This window comes from Ursus americanus, chromosome 18, assembly GCF_024610735.1.
Source record: "Ursus americanus isolate L20-20 chromosome 18, mUrsAme1.1.p, whole genome shotgun sequence".
Classification (NCBI taxonomy): domain Eukaryota; kingdom Metazoa; phylum Chordata; class Mammalia; order Carnivora; family Ursidae; genus Ursus; species Ursus americanus.
The window spans coordinates 19811092-19833453 of NC_142144.1; the positions used below are offsets into that span (position 1 = coordinate 19811092).

Here is a 22362-nt window from a genome sequence, read left to right on the forward strand (position 1 = left end):
CTGGGGATTCCACGGCAAGGTATGTATTCAAGAGAAGTGAATACATATGTCCACACAAAACCCGTACACGAGCATTTATGGCAGCATTATTCGTAGTAGCTGAAAGGTAGAAACAACTCAAATGTTCATTGATGGATGACCGGATAAATAAAATGCGGTATATCCATGAATCCATTCATCCATGAAATCTTATTCAGCCACAGAGAGAAATGAAGTATTGTCACGTGCTACCGTGTGGATGGACCCTGAAAACGTGACGCAAAGTGAAAGAAGACAGCTACCAAAGACCAAATATTATAGGCTTCCATTCATACGAACTGTCCAGAATAAGCAAATCTATAGACAAAAGAAAGTGTCTCAGTGGTTGTCTTGGGTTGGAGGAGAGGGGGGATGAGAGCTACAGGGTATGGTTTCTTTTGGGGACTCTACTATGAACTGTGGTGATTGTTGCACAAGTCTGTGAAATACACCAAGAAAACACATTGAATGAATGAATTCTATGACATATGAGTAATCTCTCAAAAAGCTGCTACCAAAACAATTTACAGACATGACTAACTACCGATCAATCCGGAATATCCATAGTTTTAAAGAATAACAAAAAATAAAACACAAATACCCTTATTATATAAAGAGCTCTTGTGAACTAATGATTACACTATAAGCAGCCCAATTAAAAAAAAAATGTGTGAAAGGACTCACAAAACAGGCAACATAATGACTAAAGGCATATAAATAAATATTCAACATCTCTAGTAATCAAAGAAATTAACCCCCATCAAAATGTAAAAATGCAGCATTGGTGAGGGGTGGGGAAATGGGCAATCTCTCACCCAGACTCTCGGTTTGCTGGGGACAAAGGGGTTTCTCAGCAAGCAGAACTTTCTGTGCTAAAAAGGGAAAGTCCTGGGGCGCCTGGGTGGCTCAGTCAGTTAAGTGTCCAACTCGGTTTCAGCTCAGGTCATGATCTCAGGGTCTTGAGATCAAGCCCTGCATCAGGCTCCACACTCAGCGGGAGTCTGCTTAAGATTCTCTCTTTCTCCCTCTCCCTTTGCCCCTCTCCCCTGCTCCTGCACACACACACACACTCTCTCTCCCCTTAAAATAAAGTAAATAAATAAAATATTTAAAGTACTGATCGTAAATCAGTACAACCATTCCAGGAAGTCATTTAGCAATAGGTATCAAGAACCTTATCTTTATAAATACATACCTTCTGGCTCAGAAATTCTACTACCTGGAATTTATTCTAACAAAATTCATTCAACAAATATTTGTGGAGGGTCAAACATGGACACTGGATGATGCTGGGGATACCAAGATAGGCCTATAAGGATTTTCATCTCAGGGTTTTGCACCAGTGAAAAATTGGAGGGGCACCTGGGTGGCTCAGTTGGTTGAGCACCTGGCTCTTGGTTTCAGCTCAGGTCATGATCTCATGGGTCATGAGACTGAGCCTCTGTCGGGCTCCCCACTCAGTGTGGAGTCTGCTTGAGATTCTCTCCCTCTACCCCTCTTCCTACTCGTGCTCGCTCTCAAATAAATAAACCAACAAAAAGAGAAAAGAAAAAAAAAGAAAAATTGGAAACAACCTAAATGTTGAAATACTGGAGATTATTTAGATAAAACTATTTCACCTACACAATGAAATACTCCCCAGGTGTTAAAAAGGACGCTGCAGGAGAATATTTATTGACATGGAAACATGGATACACTACATTGCCAAATGGAAGAAAAACAAGTTAGAAAGTTGTGTGCACCTGTAACCCCAATTTGCAAAGTAGATATATGTGTATAAAAACAAATGCCTGACAGGATACACCCCAAAATGTTAACAGTGGTTATCTCTGGGTATTGGGATTAAAGGCGAACTTCATTTCCTTCTTCTGGTTCAACTGTATTAAATGTCTTCTTCATAATAAACACAAATCATTTTTGTAACAATACAACAAAGGTCAACTGGCTTTAAAAAACAAACCAACACCTGCCATGCCTCCGTTGGTAGAAGCCCCAAGAAGGGGGGTGGCAGAAAGTCAAGCCTGTGCTCATGCTTGATCTAGCGATGACAGCTACCATTACTGAGTACCTTCTATATGCCAGGGACTTCGCATGGCCCATCCCCTCTAATGCTCCCAAGAATCCAGTGAGATAGGGGTCCCCATCTCATTTGACAGATCCTAGGTGACCCACCACTAATCGCACAGCTAGTGAGAAGCAGAGCTGGGGTTTGAACCCAGGCCCCTGCCTCTATCTTAGCTAGGTCTCCTTGTTCCTGAGGAAGGGTAGAGAAAGGTCCTGAGCTAGTAGGCCCTCTGTCCTGTAGGCCCTTGTCCACTGTCCCTGCAGACAGTCCAGGAGGCGACAGAAGAGCAAGTTAGCAAGGGGTGGGGACAACAGCAAAGGGAAGGCGTGGCTCTGGAAGGCCCGCTGGCAGAGGTCAGGGCTTGGGGCAGACTAGCCGGTACTCCTCGCCTGCTGGGCGACTCTCAGGAAGCCCAACCACATCCGGCCCCAGGAGTTCCCAGGCCCTGTGCACGCCCAGAGGCAGTGAGAGAAAGGCCCCCAAGGCCTGCAGCTGCCCTGCTGAGACAGCAGGAGGAAACGAGTCTGCCAGCTGGGACCTTCTCCCGGGGCTCCGCCACTGCTGGCCAGTCCTTTCCCCTCTCAGGGCGTGCGGGGCCTCCTCTTCTGTGTGCAGACAAGGTGTGAGGGCTGATGGTTCCAGAACCCTCCCAGATCTAAACCCTCTGAACCCATGGCCCTTCCTCACATAGGGCCTGGCAGGAAGAGGAAGGGGGTGAGGCACCCCACCCAGCTCCCAAAGGATCCCCCTCCTCTTCCCCTCAGCTCCATTCCCACCACTATTTTTAGAACAGAGCGCAGGGAGCATCTCCACCAGCCCAGCCACACTCAGAGCCCCAGGTAAAACAGCAGCCCCATTCATTCCACTCTAGCAGGAACACACCAGGAATTTATAGCCCAGCCAGCCGACTAGACAACCTCTCCCCGCGCCATTAGCCAGGCCATGTTTCACTATTTCCATTACAGCCCAAAGTGGTGACTTACTTTTCCTAATGACAACACAGCAACTGAGTGAGACAAGGAGGGCATCTCTAGGACATCTGTGCCCCTCCCCCACCCCCAACCTGGCTGACTCTTCAAAAGTCACTGAAGAGGAACGCTGACCTAGAAGCTAGAGGTCTGGGTCCTAGTTCCGGTTCTAACACCAACTGCTTGGTCCTTGGCCAGGTTCTTGCCCCTTTCTTGGTCTTGGTTTCTATAAATGAGCTTGTTCATCAACCGATCTTGGTGTGGGAGGAGGGAGGATTTTCAGTTCCACATTCAAACGTTCAGTGGTTCCATCAAAATTCTAGTCATTCATAAAATAAACACTGTATTTATCGGCCTTTGGGTACGTGTTGAGTTGTGTTCCCAAAGTCCATCTGAGAGTTGATTATGGGTCCCAGAATACATTCTCCCACTGGAAACTCTGTTATAAATGGTGGTCAGCTTCTTAGGCTAGCCCACTTAACCCTTAATGTTCTTCCATGAGGAGCAACAGCCGAAAGCGATCACAGGAAGCCACTCACATTTGAAAGACACTGTCTTAAGGAAATTTACCTGGAGTAGTGTTTGAGTGAAAGAAGATATACATTAAAGGCAATAAAAAAAAAAGTCAGTGGTGACTTCTGGGGAAGAGTCTGAAGGAGATTTCTGACCGCACAAGAAACGAAAGGCACTGCATATCGATTACCACAAATTCCACTTGAAAGTTAGCCGTGGGCCATAGACCCAGTTCTTGGAAAGGTTAAAGAACATATATATGTGAAGTTCAAACAAAAGAGTGTGGTGAGTAGAGAGGAAGAAGGAAGAGGGGAGGATTTGGGGTTGGAAAGCTCTTTGCACTGGCTTCCCGGGGGCCAGCCTGGAAGGAGACACCTTGGGGTGGGGAGGAGCCAGGAGTGTGCTTATAATTTGTGTACTTCTGACGGGGACCCCCTTCCCGTACGAGATCGGTAAGTACACCTTATGTGTCGCTAGTACATGGTGACTATTAACCACACAGCATTTGCATATATCCACCGCACATACACTCTTGTTCCAATACGAAGACCAAAACGTCTGTTTTCTTTCTTCCTTTAACCTGCCATTAGAGTCCTGAGGCTTTGAAGATGACTCCTAGAGTTCATCTAGATTCAACCGCCTCATTTTTCTTGGTAAAGAAACAGAGGATCAGAGAGATTAAGTAATTTGCCCAAAGTCACGCAATGAGCTACCAGCAACTTCAGGATTCGATCCAAGATCTTCAGAATCCTACTCTGGTTTTCTCTGAGGAAAAGGAGTTCCATGAGAGGGGAGCCCCACAAACCTGGGGAAGAGAAGCAGGGGAGCAGCTCTGGTCAGTTTCTCCTTTGCCTCTGAGGATGCCAGGAGTCAGCACAGACTAGAGGAGTATCCATGACCCTGAAATGAACCTGGCCAGATTGTTTAATAAACCAGATGGGGATCCAGGCTCTGGTCTCACCAAATGGAGGCGCAACAGAGAAAGCTCTCAGCCAAGACAGTCAGGAGATTTGACTCGGCCACTAACCTGTCCCATGACTGTGGCCAGGTCACTTCCCTTGTATGAGCCTCAGTTTCCTCATTTCAATTTTAGAACACGAGAGGCTTGAACCATAAGACCCAATTCAATTCTGCAACATCTCCTGAGTGCATACTAAGGACGGGGCAGTAACAGAATAAGAAATAGATACGATATGACTGCCACTGTCTCCCAAGGAGCTCACAGTCTTGCAGATGAGACCTATCTGCTTAACACACTGCGCTAAGGATGAACAAAATACCAAGGGAACATAGAGAAGGAGGCAATGAGTTCTGATGCACTTCTGATGCACGCCCAAGAACGGTGTCTCAGGAGAGGGGCTAAGCCTCAAAGGTTGAGGATTGCAGGGACAGCAAAAGAGGGCAGGCAACCACAGGCAGAAGAGCTGAGCATGAACGTGCACAGGGAGTTTGGAGAAGGGTTGAAATAATCCAGTGCGGCCGGGCTGCAGCCACACACCGGGGGTATAGCACACCCAGGGAGAGCCTGGAGAGCCTGCAGAGCCATGCGGAGACCTGGGCTTCATTCTGACGACAGCCTCCCAACAAGATCTGATGCAGCTTGGATGGTCTGTGATTGCCGGAGCTGGGCCACCAGGGTCCAATCCTCGCCACCCCAGCTGTGTGACCTTGGGCAAGTTTCATAATTTCTCTAAGACTCAGCGTCTTTGTCTACTGGTTGGGTGTAAAGAGAGTAGATGTGCCGTGGGGATAACGCACCGCATGAGGGCCAGAGTGAGGATTAACGAGATGGCAGAGGTCACAGGATACGCACTCACCGGACCACCTCATGTTACTATTCTACCCTTAAAGCAAGGATCTGGGAACAACTGCAGGGTGGTGGCCCTGTTCGGAGAAAGGCCTGAGGGAAGATAAGGTCAAGACAGGATGGAGGGTCAGGTTGTGCTGTCTTCGTTAAGAGCTAAAGCAAGGATAGCACCCAGGCGGAGGTGAGGAGCAAGACGGCAAAGCGGACAGTGTGTCCGGAGCCAGATGGGCAGCAAGCAGGGCAGAGGAGAAGGCTGGAGAGACTGGGAAAGAGCCTGCTTTCTGGGGGGGGGGGTACCCGAAATCCAGTACAGCTGATTCCCAGTTACTTGGGGTTGAGATTTGGAGCTAGTCAATTAGCAAAATCTGGGCCCAGAATGCAGAGCAGACTCTCTCCCCACCCTTGACAGGGCTCAGGTCAAGGCCTGCCCCCAGGACTCAGGTCCTAAACCTGTCACTGTCCCTTTCCGCCTTTGGCCACAGTTCCATTGCTGCTGGATACCAATACTGTGTCTGCTAATCCTCTTGAACGCCAGACTCAAAGAGGGAAGGGGCATCAGCGACTATCCCAGTGCCCTCGGAAAGCCTGTCTTCAGGACTCTCCCTTGCCCTTCATATCAAATCTGGTGTGCAGCTCTTGAGCTTTTCTGGGCCACCCGTCAGACATACGAACTCTGAGTGCAGAATAAGACCACTTATCATTTGTCCTAAAGCATCTCCTCCAAAGCTCAAAGGGCCATGTCTTCTCCACGCATGGCATCCTCCTCCTACCTCTTCCAGAAGGCGATGATTGATTTCTCTGCTTCCATCCCCAAAACACAAACCTTTGCATCTGGGAAGAGCAGTGGGTCAGGTTGAAAGGCTTTGGCTTTGAAGACTAGCTCATCCTCTTTCCAGCTGTGTGACCTTGGATAAACTATTTAACTTCTCTGGGTTTCTGTCCCTTTCATCCATACAGTGAGCTGCTGGAGGCCCGGGCAGATAATGCCTGGGGGCCCCGGCTGCCATCCCGGAAGGCCCTGCCGTCCCTGAGAGGAACCCTCCCACAGACAGCCTCCCCCCTCGCTCTGCAGACACCCCCCCCCCCCCGCTTGGTGCCGTGTGTGTGTGTGTGTGTGTGTGTGTGTGTGTGTGTGTGAGAGAGAGAGAGAGAGAGAGAGAGAGAGAGAAATAAGGGCTTTGGTGCAGAACTGATGAAAAAATTTTAAATAAAGGATTAGAAAAACAAACAAACAAGACATACATAAAGAAATGTCATCATTATTTCCAACAGGTCCCAGCTCCCAAAGGGTCAAAAGGCCAGGCCAGCAGAGACCGAGCATGGCGACTTACAGGAGAGACACAGAGTTTCAAAAGACCCAGCACCCGAGAACTAAGAAAACACAGGATCTGAGGGTGTGAGGGGAACTTAAAGGATCACTTTGTATTCAAATCGCACAGATGGCCTTTACAACAATAAATGGTGTGCTCCCATCCTCCCGGCTCCCAGGCCCCAGACACCAAAGCAAGACAATTGGACCATCAGGAAAGAGACCATTGTGTAGGCTTCTTAGCATGATTTATGTGGAGGGCTGGGCCCAGCCATGTTTCCCGTGATTATGACTCTCAGATGCAGTTTCCATAGCACGTCCATCATCCGGGACGGCTGGGACAGACTGGGACGAAGAAGAGCAGCGGCCACCCGGTCGTATTTCATCTTCTCAAGCCCTTGGAGCCAAATGAATTGTTCCATCAATTTGAGAGGCAGAGTAGCAATGGCGCTGTGGCTCACCACAGTCCCCAGCAAGACGGGCCCCAGGCCTCCGGGAGCTGATGTCCACTCTCCCGGCAGCCGGCTGGGCCTTGGACCCCAACGGGAGCCCCACTCGAGTCGCCAGCTTGTCGGGGACAAGCTGGGAGGAAAGCCCTGGCCCCGGGGCTCGGTGTTGCGCTCTGATTCTCCATTTCTCTGTGGCCAGAGCTCATGTCCTCCTCACCAGTCTGGCGGATGGAGGTAGGTCACCAGGTCCCAGAGAGTCAAGCTCGCTGTCTTCCCAGACAGGCAATTCTCCTGGGCCTCGCATTCCCCTTAATGTCATTTTGTAAGGGAATCAAATGAAGTCCAAGGGCAGCTTGCTGTCTGTGCGGATGCAGCTGCTCCGCCTCTCGGCATTAACCCTGCGGGCTGAGTCCTGGCCTACAGATACCGCACAGCAGTGGCTGCGGGCCGAGCCTGGTCCCCGGCTGGGCTGCGGCATCAGGCCGGTCACTGGCAGGTACATCCCATCCCCATTCAGGGGATGTCTGATCTTGCCTACATGGGAGGTCAGGGACGTGTTCTCTTCTGGGCCATCCTTTGTGGAGTTCAAGTGGCCACAGCGGCTGAGCAACCTCACCAGGCATAAGAGCCCTCTCTAAAGACACTGAGAAGGTCTTACAGGACACGATGCAGAGACCTTCCAAGGTCCAGGGGCTTCTCTGGTCTGAGACATCTCTCCAGCCTCTTTGACCCTTTTTTTCTATGCAAGTGACCATGGTCCTACATATATATATATATATATATATATATATATATATATATATATATATATATATATATATATATATATATATATATATATATATCTTTTGTGTTCAAGCTATATTCCTCGGACCTGTGACCTCTGACTTCCCTCCCTCTCGGTCTTGGCAGTTAGAGAAAGGTCAGAGAGCTGTCCAACCCTGGGCTCCAGGCTGTGAGCAGACTGGGCTCTAATCACTGTTCCCCAGTAGGTCTTCCTTTAGCTGAGCCACGCCTGACCCCAATCCCTGAACCTTGGGAGCTCTGTAGAAAGCAAACCAAATCTGCTTCCAGAGGGCTGTGTCCCAACATCCTGTTGGGCCATTCAACACAGGACGGAGGGACAGCACACGCAACCCCTGCTGAGGCCTGGGGGCTGGGAACTTTCCCACCTGGGCCAGGTGAAGCCCCCCACTGCTCCCAACTTCCAGGGCCATTCCTAGAACTCAGCACTGGTGCCCACCCAGGCCCAGCCAGGAGGAGGCTCTGGGAGGAAGGCTCCAGTGTTCACTTGCATCACTGAGAAACAAGACACAGTGGAGGAGAACAAGGGGGGATGGGGGGCAGGGAATTCTCTCTTCTCATCCCAGAGCTTCCACCACATTCCTGGGTCTGGAAAGTCACGTAACTATCTCCCCGACCACTATCCAGGACAGGCCATCACTGCCCTTCACTTGGAAGACTGAAGGGGCCCCTTAACTGATCTCTGCACACCCACTTGGGTGCCTCCTTGGGCTCTCTGCTCTTCTAGAAATGTACCTGAGACTGACTGACTCCCTTTCTCAAAAGCCTTCAACGGTTTCCCACTGTATCTAGAATGACATCAGCAAAACATGAGCCACCAGGGCCCTGCATGATCTGGCCCCCACCCACCCACCTGGTCTCCTCACTCAGCTCCAGCCACACCAGCCTTTGCTGGCCCCAGTATGCCAAGCTCCTTCTCATCTCAGGCACTCTCCACAGGCTGTTCTATTTGCCTGGAACACGCCTTCCAAAGTCCTTGACTGGCTAACTCCTTTCTGGCCTGCAGGTTTCAACGTAGAAGTTATGATAGTCCCTGCCCACCCCCCCCCCCAGAATCTAAATAATATATTCTCTCTTACAGGAATCCTTCTCTTCATGGATGATCAGTGTGTAATCGTGTTGTGCACGTGTGTGTCGGTGTCGATCTATTTAAGGGTCACGCCCCTACTAGGACTGATATCTGGATAAGAGCAGAGACCGTATTCACCTCAACCTCCACAGAATGCCCAGCTTCTAGCCTAGAGCCTGGCATAATGTGGTTGCCCCCCAGGTATCTGCTGAACGAAGGAATGAATGAATGAGAACAGATGAAGAAGTGATTTCGTGGAGACGTCTTCTGGCAGCGGAGGCTGATGACACTGGTCTCCATCAGGGCTGACCTCTGCCAACCTCTCCTGTGCCCCCCAGGTGGGCACTGGAACCACGGGAAGCCCAGATGCTATTTCTTCTCCTTCTTCCTTGTAGGGAAAAAGTTTGAGTCTTCTCCATTTGGGACTTTTCAGTGCCAGTCGGCACATGCCCACAAGGCCTTCATACCACTGTGGTCCTTCTGATGCCAGTCCACACACAACCGTGGGGTCACTCCCTTCAGATGACCCTAGGCCCACCATCTTGGTCCTCCATTTTGGGTCCAGTTGAGGTGAGGTTACTGTGTGGTAGGGGATGCCCAAGAAAGGGTTAAGTTGCCAGAAGCAGAGTCCCGCCCTTGGGTTGGCTCAGCCAATCAGAGTCTGTCCTGATGAGGTAAAGCTTCTATCCTGGGTAGCATTGGTTGAGTTGGCCGGCCCCATCTCCTGCTGGAGAGAGCCATAAGGGTGGAGTTTCTGTGGAACCAGACAGAACTGGAATTAGCTCGCTGTGTACTCAGGCCAGGGCTGCCTGTCTCCAGGACCTGCCCCTGTTCCTTCCTAGGGTGCTCAGACAGACCCTGGCATCTCCGGGGCCCCGCCTCTAGCTGACCAGTGGAGATGACAAGGCGTCCCATCTGGGAGAAGTCTCAGAGCCAGAGCAGACCCAGGAGGCCTCAGTTTCCCTGCCTGGGCCCTGGAATACAGCAGGTGGTTACCAGGCAGTGACACGGAGCGGTCATCCCATGTGCTCAGAGCAGCAGCATTCAGCTTCAATAAGCAAGGCCGCTAGATGAATCTTCCTATATAAACATAGCTTTAAAGTGGTAACGAGAGCAGCTAGTTCACAGAGTTCTTCTTGTGCGTACATGACATGAGCTTAACCATCACGAGAACCCTGTTCCTCCATCCACTTTACTGATGAAAACACTGAGTTTCAGCAAGGCTCCGTGCCCCACCTGAGGTCACAGAGTTGTAAGAGTTTACACCTCCCGTATTACTTGTCGTATCATTTTTGAGCAATCTGTTGGCATATCTGTCTCCGCCCCTGGACTGCGATCCCGCAAGGAAAGAGCGTGGCAGATCCATCCGTGTATTCCCACCATGGAGGCCCGGGGACACCCCGAGAACAGAGCTGCTGCCCTGCTCCCCTCTCCTATCTGATGGCGGTCGCAAGCCTACTCCCCTCAGAGGCTTCCCATGGCCCAGGCCAGCGCCTTGCATGTGGTGGGAGCTCAGTGGAGGTTCACAGAGTGGACGATGAATGTGCGGCCCGGACCCCATCAGACTGCTCTTGGGACCCAACAGGCACAGCCTTTAAAGCCCGGATTGCCATTCCTAGTCACATCTGCCCAATGAAAGGAGAGTTCCATAGGACAGCTCTCACCCATCTCTGTGACCCAGAGGACCTAACCCTAGTGTGTGGCACACAGGAGGCATCTGTTATGGGTATTTGATTGAATAACCAAAATAATAAGGAACTGTTTGTCCCTACTGGCTTAGAACCTCAGTGGCCCCAGGCGGGACTACCTGTGAGTTAGTCTAGACTGGAAGCATCCCAGCACTCCCCGTGGCAGGGAGTCCAGTAAAGGTATCCGAGGCAGAAGAAAGGTAGGTTCCCTCCAGGAATAGACACTGAAGCAAGCAGGCAGAGTTCTGATGAGAAAGAAGGGTGTGGTGAGTGAAAGGAAGCCGGGTCTTACTTCCACAGAGAGAAGGAGAGCTCACATGGGCTGACCAGGGCAGACTCCTCCTTAACCGTGGGCAGCTCAAAGGGAGCTGGAGAAAGGCAACGGAGCCCCCAGAGAAGGGGTGCAGGCTGGACACTGCCTGCCTCGTTGTGTCCACACTGCCCCAGCTGGAGCCCCCCCCCCCCGACTGCCACCTGCAGGTACCCCAGAGACAGCACGGAAAACCTGTGACTGCCCCAACAGACCTGGCCCCTACAGGCAGCAGAGTTCACAGGCAATCCATTCATGTGGAAATCTGCAGGGTAGGGTTCCCTCATGGAGACCGCATGACCCCTCCATGATAATCTTCCATGGGAAACTTTCAGAATAATCCCAAAGTTCAAAGAGCTAGAAAGAGCCACCTGACCGATGCCTGAGTGGGACCACTGAGGAAGCAGCTGCCAGAGGTCACACAGGTAGTGGCCCATCTGCCTCTCTGTTGTTCTTGGAATCCATCTTCTTCCACCTCCCTCTGCCTTTCCCAACAAGCATTTCATGTTCGGGGCTTCCCATTTATTGCAAATTTGGGAAGAACACTGCGTTCCTTGAGATGTGTGAAGGGTCCCCCATTCCAAGGTATCAGCAAACACTGTTGAACAGGGTTGAGAAGGGGAGGCATGGGACTTTGGGGATTTCCCTCACAAACCCCTCTTTCCTCTGAGAGGCATCTGAGTTAGGGCAGGGAGCAGCCTGGGCAAAGGTTTCCCTTACGCTGCAGAAGGCGGAGCATTCTCAGAAAGAACAAAAAAAGGCATTAAAAAAAAAAAGGGCATGGTACTCAGTCAGGACAAATTAATCAAGCAGGACTCTTTCTGCCTGAAAAGCAAGGACCTGAGCTCTGCCTGGCCTTCCCTCTTCCCTCTCCTTGGAGGTCAGCAACCTTAGCAGAAAGGCTGTGGCCCAGCCCTTGGCAAAGACAGTCATGGTCACCTCCGAGGCTGCCGGGACCTGGTGGAGCTAAGCACAGGTGGATGAACGGTGGGCCGGCTAGATGGCCACCAGGCCAAGTGGCTAAGGTTGCTAAAGCCTTTCTGGAACTCCATGGGCCTGGAGAAAATCATATTTACCAGGACTTCTCTCAGGGAGCTTTTTGTAAAGGACCAGAAGGAATTAGTTGCTAAGACTCTTGAAGTATGTATGATGGGGGTAGGAGGTTGGGCTTGAGACCCCAAAGGGCCTCCCCGTCTAACTAAAGATGGTTACGTAACTACCTTCTAAGAATGGTGGGCCAGTGGGGTCATGCAGGGCTGCGGCAAGGTTCAGTTCTCAGGTAAGGAGGCAATTCTGAGGTTGTCCCAGTGCTCAGGCCCTCCTTCTCTACCCTTCTCCCACCCCACACACAGCTGCTCCATTAAACACACATTTGAAGAGTTTTGATTTGAAAAGGTGTCTAACTGTTTCCCAGCCCAGGGCGCCCATAGGTCTCAGCATGGCCCTGAAGCCAGGCCCCAAACTCTGGGGCCCTTCCAGTGTCAGCCAGCCAGATCCACAGGCTGCAGGGCCCAAAGCCTATCTCAGAAACTCAGACTACCTTCAGTCGCTCAAACTGTCTTCCCAGCCGAAGATGGAGAGACCACGCAAGGCACTGAGAAGACAGTTGCCAACACACTCCAGAGCCTGCAAACTGAAGCTGAAGCAGAAAGAATTCTTCCCCTGCCCACACACCAGAAGGAGCTAAGCCCCAAATATAAGAAAGCTGGGGGTCACGAGTTCAGCCATGGATCATCCCAGGGACCGCTCCAGTGAAGAGAATGGCCTGGTGTCTGACTGTGACCAAGCCGGGATCAAGGGCAGCCTACAGCCTCGGCGACAGGAGAGGTTCCGTAGAAGAACCTGACTATGGGAGGGTAGCAGCGAGGAGCTGGGGCAGAGGGGGGCAGCGCATCCCGGCCGCTGTGTTCCAGCTAGTGTCTATGGCATCCCAGGAGCTGTGCCATAAACGGTGTGTGCACCATCTCTAACTCTCCCACCAACCCTTTGGAGGAGGAGCTGTTGCTCCCGGACAGGGATGCCAAAGCCGAGTAGTAGAGTGCCGTGCCCAGGGTCACACCGCCAGTCAGCGGTAGAGTGTGAGTGGAAGTCGGAGCTCTTCCCACTATTGCCCCCCTCATCAAAGTTACTCTTGTCTCCGGCTAGTATAAAGCAAAGTAACTTTCAAGTCTGAGATGACAGGGTCCTCGGACTGTTACTCCCTTCCTTAGGGAATAGCTGCGGAGCTGCTCCAGGTGAGGCTGCGCAGAGACCTCCTGCCCCCAGCAGGCCTGTCCCCGCAGCCCTCACCAACCCCCACCGCATGCCTGCCGAACGCACGGGGAAGAAGAAACGGGCCGGCAAGTTTACTGGCTGCCACTGGCTTCCATTCATCCTCTCCCCCTGAGCCAGCAGACCAACCACTCCGATCCTTCTGCAGCCAACCAGACCAAATCCCCAAACGGCCAACACTTTCACCAAAGAGAAGCTACCGGCGTGACTCACAAATGGGAAATACAACTGTGCCCGGGGGCTGGCATCCGGCTGACAAAGGGGAAGGCCGTGATCTGACTCCCAACCCGTCCCCTCCACAGACACTGGCCCAGCTTAGGGGCGCCCATCCCAGGTCAGCCTCAGCTGGGAGGCTCTAATCTTCCCTGACGCTCCAGCTGGCTGGCCCCCAGTCCCCAGCAAACTCCGCTTGGCTCCCCTCTGCTGTGGCCTGCCTCTCACTAGAACAGCTTCCGCCGCGGACATCTCCTCCCAACAGTGCCGGCCCTCGGACGATGTTAAACACCAGTGTGCTACCCTGGGCACGACCTATCCCAAGGCAGAGGGGGGCTACCTGCCAGGCAGCAGCAGCCGGCCAACCCGAACTGGACCTGGCCAGAGGCAAAGCACCGAGCAGAGCCGAGAAGTGCTGGCCATGCTCCCTTAGGCTCCATCACTCTACTGAGCCACACAAAACCCACGCAGTAAACCCCATGAGATGCCAAGGGGGAGAGACACTCAAGCACGGGCCTCCCTGCCAAGACTTGTTGCTCAGATCCAAGTCCTAAGCTGGAGCTGGCCCCAAACTCAGTTCGGAGGCTTGAGGGTCCGGGCTGGCGGAGAGGAAGCCAGGCATCCAGGGCTGCGGCCGCAGCGAGGCCCTTACCTTGCTCTCCGGGGGTGAAGCCGCCAGCTGTTGCTGCTTAGCGATGTTCTCCGACAGGCACCAGCACACTCTCTTCTTCTGCTCCTGTGAGTGCGCTTCCAAAGTGAATAAGCACTCTGCCTTCTGACGTCAGGGAAAACAGAGGAAAGGATGGTCAGGGCTGCTCCCTGGTTCAGGGGGCTCCCAGACCCAAGCCCATCCCTGGGCTCCAGAGGGTGAGGCTGTAGCAGGGAGGGGAGGGCCCGCTAAAAGCCACAAATGCACACTAATCCCCAGTGACATCGAGGCAGCCAGAGGAGCAGGGAAGCTGGTTTGGGGGCCAGCTGGCGAGCGAGTGGCGTGCCCGCGGGTTGGGGGGAAGGGTGGGAGGCGTTAGTTCCCAACACAGTGGAGGCCTGTGGAGAGCCATAGGACAGAAATGGTGAGGTCACCCCCGGGGACAGGCAGCACAAGGCGGCAGCTGGGGGAGCACATGGGGAACCCAGAGGGCCAAGGTCTCCAGCCCTCTGATGCTCTGTGGAGCCAGGACCCCTCCTCCCACTCACAGAACCCCCTTCCCCCGACCTTGGCACAGGATCTGATCACAAGGCCAAGGTTAGATGGGCAATTGGACAGACATACCAAGAGAACTCAAACAGAAACTCAGGTCCCTTCAGAAAGTCTTTGGCGGGCATAGGCACGTGGCCCCCTACAGCCACACTAGTGCGTGGCACAGGAGCTGGGTCCGACCCGGGGCTGCTCAGCTCAGCAGAGTGCAAGGACAGACTCTAGACAGCACTAGCACTGCTGTCATTTCCATCCCACTTTGCCACCCAACCTTGTCAAGTGCAGTCTCGTCTCCCCAACTAGACTAGAAAATCCTTCCAGGAAGGCCTTTTCCCCATCTCGGCCCAGCACAGTACTTGGCAAGTAATGGCCTCGGTAAGCTCTGGCTCCCGGAGGGACTTCCGGGATGAGGTCAAAGCCAGGCCAGCTTTGGCATAATATCAGGGCGCTGCTGAGACCCAGAGAGGCGGCCCCGGGGAGTTGGAACGTGCTGGGAGGAGGGGCGGAGATGGAGGGGGGAGGTAGAGCATGCCCAGGGCTATCATCCACTCTAGAACACTCTGGTCAGGGGACTGCAGGCTCTTTCCGACTCCGCTGGAATTTGATTATAACCTCACAGGGCTACGATTACATGAGCTCAGCCAGGGAGCTGAGAGCATGAGCTGGATGGCTTGGAACAGAGAAAAAGACAGTGTTTCTATGCGGTCCTTCCTCGTTTTGCAGTTGGACAGGCCTGGCTTGAATCCCAGCAGCATGTGGGCAAAGGCCTGAACGATAAAGGCCAGCAAGGCAAGTGTTTGGGAGAAACTGTTCCAGGCAGAAGGAAGAGCACATGCGAGGGCTCTGCGCTGGGATGGCCACCAGCATCATCGACTAGCATGTGGGGACATTCTCTATTCTGCCATCCCCTCCAGCCTTCAGGGATGCCACCCTTCAGGGCAGGGCCAGCTCCCATGCTAAGTGTTCCCAGGGCGCCAGCCACTCCTCTCCTGCCCCAAAGTGCTCAGAAGCCAATTTCCTAAAAGCATCAGAGGAGAGAAGGAAGAAATTGCCTCCCCTTGGCTTCAGGGAACTGGGCGGATGGGTGGAGGCAATCCTCCCACTTAACAACAGATTCCCTCCACTTCTCAGAACCCCCAGCCCGCTGCAGGGGAAGGACAGTCTTGGCAAAAAAGACCCCAGATTCCCCGGAGGGAAGCCAGCTAGGGCAAGGAGCTGAGCAGAGGGCCCTATGCTCCCTGTCTCATCATGTACCCTTGCCAGGTGAGGGAGAGGCAAGGACCATGACCCCTTCCAGCTTGGAAAGGCCATTTCTCCACAAAGCTGGCCCTGCCTCTACCGAGCTCTTTAGGCTTCAGCAAATCCCTAATCTCCCAGAGCCAAACCTCCTCTTCTCTTTCTGTGCTGAAGCAGGAATTCGGCCTTAGTAACGATTCATTTTATCTAATTATCCATTTTAAAGAGCACTTTCCCATCCGTGCTCTTGTTTTGATGTTAACAATTCCATGAAGAGGTAGGGAGGGCTTAGATGGTTACTCCCAATGCAAGGAGGGGGGAAACCGAGGCTCCGAGTGGGTAAGGGCCTCCTCCAGCTCTTACTGCCAGTGAGCAGTGTAAAGAAGACTCAAGGCCTTGCAGAAACACCTGTTGAGATTTCATCCCCCAAACCCGGGAGGCCCCCTCGGAGGCTGCTGGGCCACCGTTGCTGGCTAACGGGAATGCTCCCCCTTGCAGACTGCGCCCTAAGCAACCAGAGCACGAAAGCTTTGGAAGAGCTCTGTCAGCCAGCGGCTCTCTGAGCAGCTGCGGAGCTCACTCGAACCTTCTGTACCACTCTACACTGCTCTGAGCTCTAGGATGGTGGCCCCTTCCCACAGAAGTACAGGAAAGCCTCTCCTCACAGTGAGAGGGCTGCCCACGTCCTCATCTTGAGACCTCCCCCCCCCAACATATCATACCCCACACAGTGCTAAGCACTTTACCAGTGGGGTCTCGGTACTTCTTCCAACAACCTCGCAAGGTAGAAGCTGCGATTATCTCCATATTACTGACACCCACATGAACCACTTCCTCTCCCCTGCCCTGTGGATAATCTCTTTTTAGAAAATCATATTCCTCTCTGCCTGGGACGGTGACTGTATGACCTGTCTCAACAGTAGGATTCAGGGCTGAGTCTCTGGCTCTGAGAGTTTGAAGCTGAAAGCCCCATAATGCTAGGGAATCCAGAAGCCTCTGAGCTACCAAAGACTTAAACCCGGCCAGGCACAGGGTCAGTGGTTGGCTGTCTTAGATGGGCAAACATTTTGGGGAGGTCCTTGCTCCCCAGGCTCCTTTCCAGGAGCTTTGGAGGCTGGTCTGGCAAAGACAGAGAGCACAGAACCCACTCCCTCCAGGGAAGGTGGACTCTTATCTGCATACATCTGTCCAAATCAGGGACCCCATTACCTGCCTGGCTGCCCTGCATATGAACGGTCTCCCTTAATCCCCTACGTGATCTAACTCACTGGTTTCAATGCCATTGCACACTGTGCCCTCACATACCAGGATCCAGGGTCAAGGCTATAAGCAGCCTTGAAGGCATCCTCACGTAACTCACCCAGAGACAGGGCCTCCTGGTGGGGCAGCACTGGGCCTGGACCTCTGCATTCAAACATAAGCATCCTCATATCCAACCAGAAACCCGGGTCCTCCTGGCTTCTTGAAAATCCCCATCTTGCCTTGCCTCCTTGTTCTCGAATTAGTATTATCTTCGTAGGAACTAAAACCCCCTCTGCTACTCTTTGTTCACTTGCCTTGACAAACCTCTCCTTCCATTCTAATGACCTGATGCTACAGGTAGGAAGGAAAAGCACAGCCACTAACTATTTTTCAGACGAGAACACTGGGGCTTAGAGAGGCCAAGTCAGCGGCCCCAGGAGACCTCAGGAAAGGAGAGTCAAAGTCTGTCTTCTGCCTCCTCCAGAGCCTATAATCTTACCACATTTGTATAACTCTGTATGTACATTACAAGGAACATGAGATATTCCTCTTAGCTTTCTTTTTAAAAGGTCAATAAATCATTGGTGATGTCTCTAATGGAGAATAAATGAATATGAAAAGCTCTCCCCCCGTGATGAAGCTGACAATAATAATAATTCCCATTTATGGAGCACTCGCCGTGTGCCAGGCTCTGTGCTAAGTGCTTTGGTCAGGGTATCTTATTGAATCTCATTTAATCATTACGGCAGCCCTGCCAGGTAGGCCCCATCAGCCTTGTTTCAGAGAGGAGAATGTGACTTGCCCAGATCACTCAGTTTGGAAATGGCAGAGCAGAGATTCATGTCTAGGTCTTCCTAACCCCAAAGCGCAGACTCTTCAATGAATGGAGTGCACGATCAGATTCTAAGACAATGCTCCTTTACCAACATGCCCTTTGTCCCAGTGACCCCGGTGCTCTCGAGCCAGGAGAAAGCTGCCTCTGTTCCCTGGATTTGCAGCAGCTGAGGGATACCTGTCCAGGAGAACAGAAACTCCAGGGCCGAGGACGACTTAGGACAATCCCACCCAGGACCTACGGCTGGGGAACACCCAAAGCTGGGGCTGCCCACGCAACTGAGGCTTTCTGAATGCAGTGGAAAAATCCCTCAAACTCCTGACTCTCTTGCCCCAGTTTCTTTTCTGGGTGCCACCTGCATGATAGACAATGAAGACGTGCCACTTGTCAGAAAGTCCTGTGAAGATGTGAGTTTGGGGTTCCCCGTGGGATCCAAGACCATCATGTCGAGCCTCCGCAGGGCTACAGGGCACGCTAGGCACCCTGGCTTCCCGTTACAGATGTGGCTCTCCCCACAGCCTCTTAGGAGAAAAGAGAGGCCTCTGGCTGCCTGTGAGCTCCCATCTCCCAGCTCCTCTGGGTCAGAACTCCTGGCACTTTAACTGAAATAAAAGGCCTGGATCAATATCCCTTCAGCAATCTTTGGAGAGCTGGGAGGTCACAGCTCCCTGGAAGCCGATAAGCAGAAGTGCTTTTCTCTGGGCCAAACAAACCAGCCTGGCAGGAAGCTCTCTTGGCATTAAAGAATCTGGAGCTTCATCTCAGGCCCTGCCAGAGAGAACTAGAAGCTGGAGGAGCAAGGCCGAGGGGCCAATGCTCTGGCTTTCCCCAGCCTCATTCACAGGTGCTAGGCTGTTTGCAGGGCTCTGTGGAATTGAATCCCCACTGGCTCAGAAGGGCCTCCGTAGGCTGCTTTCTGGGCCTGGTGGAGGTGTGCCGACACGGGGGAAGACATCCAATGCCTTCCCAGCCCTCAGGTCGCCATTCTAGGCAGTCAAGGTCCCCAGCTCAGCTCCGACAATGTCTGCTGCCCTTTGGAACCTTCTGCCTTCCCATGAAGCTAACTGGTCAACTCTGTCTTCTCCCCCTGGTGACTGTTCCCCCAAGGGGACTCTCTCGAAGGCCTGCACTTCTTTTCATAGCCAGCAACCAAAGGAATGATTTTCAATTACAAGCGACATACATGCTCCTTCTCAAAAGGGTATATTCCTCTTAGCTGGCTAGTGAAGACCATGCCCTACCCAGAGCGTCTTGTCCCAGAAGACTGGCTGGTTCCCACGCCTATTAGGAGGGGCACATTAAGCAGAAGCAGAGGACAGGAACGGGTCTAATGAATCCTTGCTTAGAATACATACTGCCCCTGCTCCTATGAGCAGAGACACGAGACTGGAAACAGAGAATCTGCTGAAAATTTAAGCTCAGTGGCTCTCAACTTTTTCATCGCCACAGACTTCTGTGATCAAACCCCTGGTCTGATGATACCGACTCTCCCAAACTGTATCAAGCAGTAAGTTGTCTGCCTGATTTTGCTTGGCAAAGGCATAGCACTGCCCATATGTGCTTCTGATCGACCGAGATAACCAGGGATACCAGTCACACTGAGTTGCATCACTCTAGCCCCAAACACACTTCATGTTTTCTTCAGCCTGTGTTTGCTGGACCAGGTAAAGGTGCAATTACCTGCAGGCCCTTTAAAACTCTGACAACATTCTGTAGGAGGGGTCGTGGGTCGTACTTCCTGGAAAAAGAGGAAGAAGGAGGCAGGCACAAGAATCAGAGCAATCTCAGGAAGAAAGGCTACCGACCAAGTAAATGAGGTGATGCACGGCTTTCAGGCCACACTCTCACTATGATCCCTGCAGGTGCTGGAGACCAGGGGGTCCCGTCCTTCTGTCCTCTCTAGGCACTGCTTTTTTTTTTTTTAAGATTGTATTTATTTATTTGATAGAAAGAGAGAGAGAGAGAGAGCGAGTGCGCACAAGCAAGGGGAGCGGCAGGCAGAGGGAGAAGCAGCCTCCCTGCTGAGCAGGGAGTCCGACGCAGGGCTCTATCCCAGGACCCCAGGATCATGACCTGAGCCAAAGGCAGACACTTCACCAACTGAACCACCCAGGCACCCCCATTCTAGGCACTTCTGTGCCCACCGCCCCTCCACACAGAGGTGAGAGGCACTGAGGCAGGGACTGCTGTCCCCATCCTACAGGGCAAGAACCCTGCCCAGGACCACGGTATAAGGTGCTGGGGAGCCTGGCCCGAGAGCCCTGGACTAGACCCAGACCAATGTCTTCCCACTAGCACCAGGCCACAGAGCTCTCTCCTCAGATCCAGAGGCAAGGACTCACCTCTGCCAGATACAGCACACAGAATTTCAGGTCGTCTGAAGAACCTTGGAGGGAAGAAAAAGTAAGACTTGTGTTAGAGTTGGCTCCAGAGTCTGAGCAGCTGGCCCAGCACCGCCAGCCGCCTGGCCCAGGAGCCTGTATGCGGTACCTCCTGGAAAAAGAGAAGAAAGGGGCAGGCGCAGGTGACAGGGAAATCTCTGGAGGAAAGCCCACATAGTAGCTAAGCAGATGGAGACCCAGCAGTAAGGCGTTGGCCTGTGGGTCAGCGTCACTCAAGGAACGCTGTGGTCCCACCCCCAGGGCAGGTAGCCAGGGGCACCTCTGGGCATTGAACAGCCAGGGGTAGGGAGCTGTCATCCATCTCAAGAGGCCTCCATCCTTCCATGCTCCCTGCCATGAAGGACACAGAGGGACATGGAGGCAGCACGCATTTGGGTTTTCCTTTAAATGCTCCCAACTGCCTTTGCCATTTTGAAGTTCAACAAGGAGCCACCTACTTGCTGGACAGACCTAGGAAATGTGTGGGCTGTGCAGCAAGATTCCCCAGTCATGGGCTGGATGTCGCCCACAGATGGCTTTCCAGCCCAGACCACACCAAGACACCCCTTGGTGTGTCTCCCTAGAGCCCTGGTCTCGAATCCCAAATTCACCCATTCTCCACCTCTCCACCTGGGAGGCGACTGGGAGGGAGCAGCAGGCTCCCCGCTCCTCCAACATCCCTCCCCACTGGGCTTCATTCTTCTGGGCACAGAGCAGGGATGGTTAGTAATTTCCTGAATTTCAAGCAGTTGACCTCACGGGGCAGGTAGTCCTTTTCGAGAGAAACAACCACACCACCTGTAGAAAACCACACACACTTACTGTGCCACATGCCGTCTGTACATAAGCTCAACCCTTGCAACAAACCCTGGGACGCAGGGGCTATTATCGTCCATGATTCAGGTGAGGAAACTGGGACTCTACACATATTGGAATCAAAGAAATTGTCCAATAAACCAAAATGTTGTTGCAAAGTAAAGGTGACAAAGTAACACAGACAGTGGGTCAAGCCAATTCCTAAGAAAAGTCGGGAGTGAAGGCACTCTTGTGGGTGAAGGTCAGGCCTCCCCTGAAGCAAGCATGGGGGCAGATGCCTGGGCAAAACGAGGGCCAGGGGTGCCAGCAAGAGCCAGAGAAAAATAAGCCCATAGTGGGGCCTTCTCTGTGGACTTAGAAGAAATCCTTCTACTTCTTCCCACCTACAGGAGGGTTGGGAGGGAGAGGGCCCCACCTACAAAGTCCATCATGTTTGAGAAACTACTCTTCTGGAAGCTTCTGCCAACTCCTTGCCTCGCAAGGGGAGGTGGTTTCTTTGTTTAAGAAGACATACTGGATGTCTCCTTGACTTTCCAGAAGCAGATCTTAGTGCCAAGGGAGAAACAAAAAGATCTATGCAAGAAAATAACAGCAGTGGGGGTTTTAGAAGCTGGCAGTGAGAGAAAAGAAGGCTCTAGAAGGGAGGGGAAAGCCAAGGAGAGGGGAGCCTCAGGGAGACAGGAAGCCGAGGTTGGGGGAAACTCAGCCTACGACATATTCCCAATGGCGAGGGGTGGTTGACGATTGCTTGACAGCTTTCCTGGGCTGTGACACCCCCTGCCACCATTCACCCGCATTACCCCAAACCTCCCCTGAAATCTGCTCCACATCACGGCCTTGTGCTGGTAGCATTGTGAGAGAAGGACAGAATGGGGGCAGTGCTCAGCATGGCTCAGAGCCTCATGAAGAGACAGCAAGCGTCGGGAGCCCTGGGTGCCAGGAAGGAGCCACAGCTGCGGAAAAGCAGGCTGCAAGGTGTCTGACACAGGCGAGCAACCTCTCCCCATCAGAAAACCTTCCAGGGCATCAGACGGGGCTCTGGGCTTTCCAGAGCGTGGAAATGGGGGGTGAGTATAAAGGGACATGGAGGCAGCACACATTTGGGTTTTCCATCCGACACTCTAACTGCCTTCACCATTTTGAAATTCCACAGGAAGTCACTGGCTCCTG

The 22362-nt window shown here is 52.6% G+C and overlaps 1 protein-coding gene across 7 annotated transcripts in view; it reads right to left on the minus strand.

Annotated features, from left to right (window-relative positions):
- RGS3 (regulator of G protein signaling 3) overlaps positions 1–22362 on the minus strand; it is a 130648-nt gene that overhangs the window by 38145 nt on the left and 70141 nt on the right. For 5 of the 7 annotated variants that reach the window (XM_087869455.1, XM_045791108.2, XM_045791110.2 and 2 more), the window contains 2 exons: positions 20338–20381; positions 14137–14259 (listed from right to left, as the gene is read on the minus strand). In XM_087869455.1, the coding sequence (XP_087725581.1) occupies positions 14137–14259; positions 20338–20381 (167 nt within the window). Of the gene's footprint in view, positions 1–6507; positions 9757–14136; positions 14260–20337; positions 20382–22362 lie in introns of those variants that run through there. The other 2 variants (XM_045791114.2, XM_045791118.2) reach the window with 2 other exon arrangements.